Below are 8,976 nucleotides of genomic sequence, written 5' to 3' on the forward strand. Positions count from 1 at the left end.
AAGATGATACAAGAAAGTTGTTTCCAACATAATCGTAATGTTTAAAGCTATAATGTCACACATAATTTCATAATATTTCACATTATCTCATAGTGAAAGGTATAAAGAAAGTAGTTTCTAACAAATGAACATCCAAAATCTAATAGGGAAGCAAGATCTGACTTATTTAATCATAATATGTATAATATCAAGTTATCTAGCATAAAATACTTAACTTTCACCAGACCATCAAAATTAATAAATAAAAAAAAATAACACCTAAAATCAAATTATATTTAAAATACATGCATTATGACTATGATTCTATTGAACCATCGATAATACATAATGAATGTGCAATTCCTAGTGTTTTTCACTACTAAAACTCGAATAAGAGGCTATGGTTTTTCACCAGATCCTCTAATTAATCAATCAAAATAACACCTAAATCAAATTATATTATAAAATACCTGCAATCTGAATATGATTCAATTGAAACATCGATAATTTATGATGAAGCTGCGATATGTAATGTTTTTCGTAGCTAACACTCGAATACGAGGCTAGGGTTTTTCAATCCTATGGTTTTATCGACGCTAGGGGTTTTCTGAGTAGTACTGATCCATTCGTCTTCTTGATGATGAGTGCGATTATTAGGGGATTTTTTTGAAAAGCTATGAAATGAAGATTGATGAATGATTTTGATCGAGAAGAATTTGAATGGGAGAAGGATATTAACAAACTTTAAGAAATTGGGGAGAAGAAGGAAGTGAACGGTAAAGTGATAAGATCCAATCTATTGAGCGAAAAGTACAACTCTACCCCTCCGTGTATTTCAATTAAGCATGGATTTGAAGATAATTTCAATTTTGCCACCGTCTCCGTCAAATTTTCTGTTTTAATCTCAACCCTCTTTTTTTTTTTTTCTTAATCAATGGTCATCAATTGGTCCTCTTGTCTCAAAATCATCATGTCTCACATGAACCCAACCCTATATATATATATATATATATATATATATATATATATATATATATATATATATATATATATATATATATATATATATATCATCAATTGGTCCTCTTGTCTCACAAAATCATCTTGTCTCACATGAACCCAACCCTCTCTCTCTCTCTCTCTCTCTCTCTCTATATATATATATATATATATATATATATATATATATATATATATATATATATATATAAAGAGTAAAATTAAAACTTTAAAATGCATTTATGAAATGAAGTCGGACTTTTGAATCCCATAAGTTTAGTCAGAAAATAATATTATGTACATTATATAAATGGATAAAATGATTGATCGATGAGTACCTGGATCCACGGTGTAGTATGAGGCTACAACATAGCTCTCATCTTGGCTCCAGTATCTTCTGAAACGAATCGGTTAGTCGTATTCTCGGGTCGGAACGCAAGAGTACACTCCGATGATAAAGTTAGCATCGGCTGTGATTGATAAATCAGGAGCGAAGAAACAGAGGCAGCAAGTGCTCTTTTGTTTTGACCTGTAGATATAATGCTAAGAGCTTATTCGGTTTGTTGTAAAATTTGTAAGCGACACTATTAATCAAAAAATAATTGAAGATATGCAACACTATTAATCAACAACAAAATTGAAGATATGTAGTATGTGACTGAAAAGAACGGTTTCAATTGTTGAGAGGACCTTTTGTATAATACCAATATTGACTAACCAATAAAGAAATTAAATATGAGGTTTACAGTTGCCAAAGTAGACTCGTACTATATATGCCGCTATGGGGGTTGTACTAAGCTTGTCTTACTCCATCATGGTTGGTTGTATCATCTTCTTAAAATAAATGACATTAGACTAGTATTTTGTATTTAACGTAGCTGCATTCCGCTGAGCCCAAGTCTTTGGAGACAACCGAGAGTCCGACTCATGTTGTTGTGTTTGTAAATTGTAACTGAGGAGCAGAAAGAAAAGCCCAAATTTGTGTCAAAATAATTTGTTCTTACGTGTTTCACCAGAGTTTTCGCACATTCGGATTCCTGGAATTAACTACATACACAAGGACATGTAATAAATTATTGCCAAATTAATGATCCCCTACAAAAATCTAATTTTTCTGCACCGAACCAAACTTTTGATTGGAAAGTGATTCGTACACAACATTTTTTCTCCGTACACAACAAATTATGTTTTACAGGATTGTATTATTTTAAATCATGAATTGTTGTGTATGGAAAAATATTGTTGTATACGGATCACCTCCCTTCTTGATTTCTAGCTACCACATATAGAAAGCTTAATCAACTTCTAAGTTTTCATGCATTTGATTGCTATGTCCATCAGGTATTCCAGGGGAGCGAGTCCATGTGAAATGTTGATATATTTTCCTTCAAAGTACTACTTATTTTAAGATTTAAAAAAAAAAAAAAGCGACCTGAAAGTTAGCATGGATTCAAAAGGAATGTTAACAAAATGTAGTCCAATAAGACTAGTATGAACATGATGACATAGAGTGGTACGAACTGTTGAGTCTATAAAATATGTCACTTTATTAATCAACCCATGTTCAGAAAAGTTCATCAAGCATATCAAGAGATTTGTGTACTCTTTCTGTGATTTTAATTAGGCAAGTAGCAATGTGTTCAACAAGCTGATGGTACCTATGCTGTAGAAGCTTGCACAATACTGCAACTGCATCCATAAAAGGTGAAGAACCTTCAGATATGTTTCACCGAATATTGTTAATGTAATAGCGTCTATATAGCTCCGATCTTGGCTCCGTATAATCTGAAATGAATTGGTTAGTTGCCGGTCAGATTTGGATAAAGATTCACTGGAATAATCGATTTGAATTTGAATACATATCTTCCTTCGAATTCGGGAGAGACCCGGTTAAACTCTGTATTCGATAATATATGTATCTAGCGAATAGTATAATTGTATGATATATAGATACATGCGCATATATTTATCTATGTGGTATCTTATTAATGATTAAAGTATTTTAAGTTCATCTTAAGAGACTAAAATGAACACAATGTTTGTATTTTCTTTAAATAAACTTTCGCATCGAAAAGTATTTTAGTCGAATGATGTATTTATTTCAACCTATCTCGAACATTTCGCTAATAGTGTTATGAACATATATACTTTTAAAATCAAAATCATTGATAATGATTCGAAGTTGGAATTTGAGATGATCAAGCCCTCTCTATCTATATGTTCCAATTAATTAAAAGTTTAGATAAATTATGTCATTCGTTCTCGTGTATATGTCAAAATGCAGGTTTAATAATCATTTTTAAAATTTTAAACTTTTTTTTTTCTTGCACACTTAGTTGTTAGTTCTTATTGACATAAAATAACTATTTTACCCTTAATATATTTTTTTTCATTTATATTTGTTTTATTTATTAGTTTTAAATTTAATAACAAAAAAAAAAACAAATATACTCCCCCACCCCACCCTTTTCATTTCCTGCAACAAGCTTCTGATGTACCACAAAGTATCAGAGTTTTTGATAAGTGTAAAAGTAACCCATTTAAACATTAAAAATTACCTATTTTGAAGAGCCGATATATTAAAACAATATATTTTGCTAATATGTTGTCTATGCATTGTTCTATCTATAAAAATATGAAAATTGATAAATATGCTTCATGCAAACTCCATATAGAGTACCCAATTTCAAATCTTATGGCCTTCATTTAGGATGGCTATGAGAATGATACGACACAATATGACAAGCTTATGCCATAGAATCATCAAAGACAACCTCCTTTCCTAGAATCCCGCAACACAAACGAGGAAACTTCGACATGTATGGTGAGGCCATAAATAATAACACCTTGAAGTATAATAGTCATGGGGTTTTGTAGGAGGAAGGGGGGTTAAAATGGGTAGTTGTACTGTTGTACATGACCTAATTATTTTTGGGGCGCATATATATATATATATATATATATATATATATATATATATATATATATGTGTGTGTGTGTGTGTGTGTGTGGGGGGGGGGGGGGTGGGGGGGGGGGGGAGGGGGTAAAGTGGATAGCTGTATACGATCTAATTATTTTTGGGGAGCAATTTTAATATATATATATATATATATATATATATATATATATATATATATATATATATATATATATATATATATAATTTTAAAAAAACTTTAATAGTGATAAGGACATTTTTTCTAGCTCTTCGTGAGCATTTGAGCATAATTTTAATCCACAGGACCGGCTTTGATGAAAGTATTTAATAAATGTATGGGTTCACTAATATATTAGGTATTTTATAATGTGAAGCATTATTTTTTTTAAGGCAGTTTCTTGGAAAAACCGCATTAGGAAATGGATGTAACATTAAAAAAACAATAGAACCTCATTACAAAAAAACACTGAAAGTGAACTCTTAGTACATTTGTTAGTGCGGTTCACAAAGAATTAATATTAGAAACGATTTTTTGGTGCGACGTGTTGTGATGACATCATTAAATTACAATTTTTTCATGCTCTATTTTATAAAAAGCAGCATTAAATTTTGATTTTTTGGTGTTATTTGTAAGGGTGTATCAACTAAAACCTAGCTATACCCGTTTAGGGTTTCTGTAAACAAAAACATACTTTTTCTTGATGGAGTTTCTGTTCAACATAAATGCATAAAAAATCAAAATATCCTTCTTAATTATTTCAATGTCTTCGCTAAAGGTAATTTTAATTTTAATGTACTTTTCGTTTTATTCTACATATTTATTTATTAAATGAGTGTTTATTGTTATTTTTTAAATTGATTTTTGTTGATTATTAACTTGTTAAAATTTACATAACTTGTTTGTTTAAAATTGATTTTTGGGGAGCAATTTTAATATATATATATATATATATATATATATATATATATATATATATATATATATATATATAATTTTAAATAAACTTTAATAGTGATAAGGACATTTTTTCTAGCTCTTCGTGAGCATTTGAGCATAATTTTAATCCACAGGACCGACTTTGTTGAAAGTATTTAATAAATGTATGGGTTCACTAATATATTAGGTATTTTATAATGTGAAACATTATTTTTTTTAAAGCAGTTTCTTGGAAAAACCGCATTAGGAAATGGATGTAACATTATAAAAACAATAGAACCTCATTACAAAAAAACACTGAAAGTGAACTCCTAGTACATTTGTTAGTGCGGTTCACAAAGAATTAATATTAGAAATGATTTTTTGGTGCGACGTGTTGTGATGACATCATTAAATTACAATTTTTTCATGCTCTATTTTATAAAAAGCAGCATTAAATTTTGATTTTTTGGTGTTATTTGTAAGGGTGTATCAACTAAAACCTAGGTATACCCGTTTAGGGTTTCTGTAAACAAAAACATACTTTTTCTTGATGGAGTTTCTGTTCAACATAAATGCATGAAAAATCAAAATATCCTTCTTAATTATTTCAATGTCTTCGCTAAAGGTAATTTTAATTTTAATGTACTTTTCGTTTTATTCTACATATTTATTTATTAAATGAGTGTTTATTGTTATTTTTTAAATTGATTTTTGTTGATTATTAACTTGTTAAAATTTACATAACTTGTTTGTTTAAAATCGATATATTTACATTCTTTGTTTGTTTATTTTTATTTTAATATGAATTGTGATTATTGAATGTACAAAATTTTACGTTTTTCTGTATTTTATATATAGGGTGTTCGAACTTTTATTAGCGTTGCCAAAGCAAATCGCATGAATAATGGAAGTGGATTGATTTGTTGTCATTGTAACGTTTGTAAAAACTTTAAAACGTTTAATTGTACCGAAGAAGTAGAGTATTATTTGTTGCAAAAATGGTTTTTTGTCCAATTATACTCGTTGGTCAAGACATGGAGAAACACTACTTGATTTTATAAGACGGTTTACAATATTTTCTAATTCGGTTTGTGAACCACATCAACAAATAATGTTACTTTATGATAATGTACTTATCGGTATGGTTTAATAACCGTATCAACTAATAATTTTAACCGCATCATTAAACCTCTTCTATGCTAGTGGTTAACCCAATTTCATATAATATAGTTACATGTTTTGAAAAGACCATATATTAAATCATTATATATTGCTAATATGTTGTCGATACATCATACATGATTTCCTAATCGATAAAGAGATGAAAAATCATAAATATGCTTCATGCATGCTTGGTAAACACCTCCTTATAGATGACCCAATTTAAATCCTGAGGTCTTCGATCGGGATGGCTAATAGAGGGATGTGACACAATATGAAAAAGTTTCTGCCCAACAATCGTCGAAGATATCATACTTTCCTATAATCCAACAAAACAAACGGGAATGTCGCAATATATGGTTAAACAAACTGTTTTCGTTTGCCAAATTGGTTATGAGGTAGATGAGAGGGTTTAAGGTTTTAGTTCTAGCTGAATATATATTTAACAAAGTTTTTATTTAGATATTGGATACAAGTACAACAAAGTTGGTCCCCTATTCAATACATATATTTAAACTCCCTATCAAAAGAATACCAAAAACAACATCAAAGATAACTAAACATCTTTACTTCATCATCACTTTATTAAGTAGTGGAAAACCACTTTATTTTATGCATGTAATATTCTTCATCGCTTCAGAAATGGTGTTTTTACTTTTCCTTAATTGAAGCTCAACTGATATTTAGGTCGTTGATCAGGGGAGAAAACCCCAAAATGTTTCTCCGATTCTTCACCAGGTTTCCTGTTTTCATCGAACATTGCAAACAAATACGTCTCTATAGACCTTCCAGGCTTCGCCGGTGTCCCCGTTGTTCCTCTGACATGCCTAATCAAGTTCCTATAGTAAGTTCCAGCGTTATCTACTGTCGCTGCATTGCCGCCGGCCGACGGCCAACCACTCTCCGACACAACAATCTGCACATTCCCCCCACCAAGACGCGCTTGAGCTGCATAGTGAGCATCTAACATGGCATCAAAAATGTTAGAGTATTGTAGACCATTATTAGGATCTGTCACAACTGTTCCTGGCGCCGTAAACAACGCATACGGGAGATTGGAACTAGGGTTGGCAAAGTAGGGGTAGATGTTGGCAAGCATTGGCGAGTTGTTTCCGGCAAGAAATCTGATTATCGGTTCCATAAACCCCTGTACATTGTTACGAAAGGCGCCATTGCTCGGTGGATAGGAGACGCCTAACAGACCGGTGTAGGTTGCCGTCGACACCTTGATCTGGTTCCGCAGGCCAGCGGCGTTAATGGCGTTTTGAACATTTTGCATCGCTGGAAGTACAAAATTAACGAATCGACTATCCCCGTTGTTTGGATCGACTTCATTTCCAACGGCGATGTATTTGAAGTTGACATCTGGGTAATTTTGGATGTTGTTTCTGACCCATGTATTTGCAGCACCTTGATCATTGAGGGATTGCAGAGCATCATTAGGAACGCCGATCATGAGTTCGATATTGGTTCCTTTTAGGGCTTGAAGAGTGGCTTGATCTGGACCATAAATTCGCATTCTGGTTATGCCGTTGCGCCGGTAGAGGTTCACGACGTCTTGTTGTGACGGCAAACCGTCACCGACTCTGCCATAACACACGCCGACCTGCGCATCTGTAAAACTAAAATCATTAGAATATGCATGGTTCATCTTTTTGTATCACACATAAACTACCATTAAGTTAGAGCATCTCCAACACAGTTAATTTTAGATACCGAAATTTATAGTAATATTTTGCCTACTATACAGTTAGACTGCATACTGGTTTTAGACCATTAAATTGCATACTGGTTTTAGACAACTAGATTGTATTAAGAACTTGTTTATTTAACACTATTACTGCATACAAATAAAAATATATACATTAGAAATATGTACTGTATATTCTTATTATCACATTCTTTTATATGAATTTCTGCAAAATAAATATTTATTAACAAATTACAAAATTAAAATTTAAAAACACTTATTTAGAATATCCAGCTTCCATTAAATTCACATAGTGTACGTGATCATTCGAAAATTAACACTACCAAATGAAAAAGTTGACTCATATTCGAATATCACGTTTCAACATTTGATTGATCCGTCGTTAAATAAAAGGAATCTTTGAATAGTGCAAATACCCAATACCCAAAAATCTGAGCAACTACTATCAATAATTCCATCCGAAATTTTGGATATATGGATATTTTTTTAAAATCATAGAAAACTAGATAACATTTATTTGAAAACAATACAGATAATATACCAGAATATATAAAATATATATGAAAAATGTAAATCATATTCGTGAATGTGACGAAAAAAAAAACCTATGGATACGAGAAGACTCATAAGTAAGCCGAGTATTATGAGCATTGTTGCCATGGCTTCGGTTTTGATATTTTTCGTGGTATCCAATCAACCATATATATAATGGACAAAAGCCACAAGTCGCTTTGGAAAATTGGACGAATGGGTGAATAATATGGTTAAAACACGAGGTATAATGGTCAACGAGATTTTATGTTAAAATAGTAAGTTGATTGTTAGCAAATGCCAAATATTTTCTATAACTTGTTAGTTAATGTAATATGTATATTTTTAATTTCGTATAACAAACTACAAATTTTTACCATTTCATTATGTTTATCATTACGTTTAACATATTATGTAGCTTGTTATTTGATATATATATATATATATATATATATATATATATATATATATATATATATATATATATATATATATATATATATATATATATATATATATATATATATATATATATATATATATATATATAGTTAGGTTATTTTGTTTTTACTAAGTATTGTGTGCCAGAATGCACAAATCTGGACCAATGGATGAAATTAATCAATGGATATGATTTGAGAGTGTATGATATTACAATGGGGTAACATGTAGCATATAATCACACAATTTTAAGCAAAAGGGTATTTTGGACAATTAACTACATTTATAAAAGGAAAT

At 30.7% G+C, this 8,976-nt stretch overlaps 1 protein-coding gene across 1 annotated transcript; it reads right to left on the minus strand.

Annotated features, from left to right (window-relative positions):
- Window positions 1-6,433: 6,433 nt before the first annotated feature.
- Window positions 6,434-8,426, minus strand: LOC145033524 (glucan endo-1,3-beta-glucosidase-like). Its single transcript, XM_078982124.1, has 2 exons — window positions 8,313-8,426; window positions 6,434-7,610 (listed from the first exon to the last, which is right to left on the minus strand). Exons 1-2 carry the CDS (start codon window positions 8,365-8,367, stop codon window positions 6,658-6,660), a joined length of 1,008 nt encoding a protein of 335 aa, XP_078838250.1. The 5' UTR covers window positions 8,368-8,426; the 3' UTR covers window positions 6,434-6,657.
- Between the last annotated feature and the right edge of the window lie 550 nt (window positions 8,427-8,976).

This window comes from Lactuca saligna, chromosome 1 (assembly GCF_052625555.1).
Source record: "Lactuca saligna cultivar CGN05327 chromosome 1, ASM5262555v1, whole genome shotgun sequence".
Classification (NCBI taxonomy): domain Eukaryota; kingdom Viridiplantae; phylum Streptophyta; class Magnoliopsida; order Asterales; family Asteraceae; genus Lactuca; species Lactuca saligna.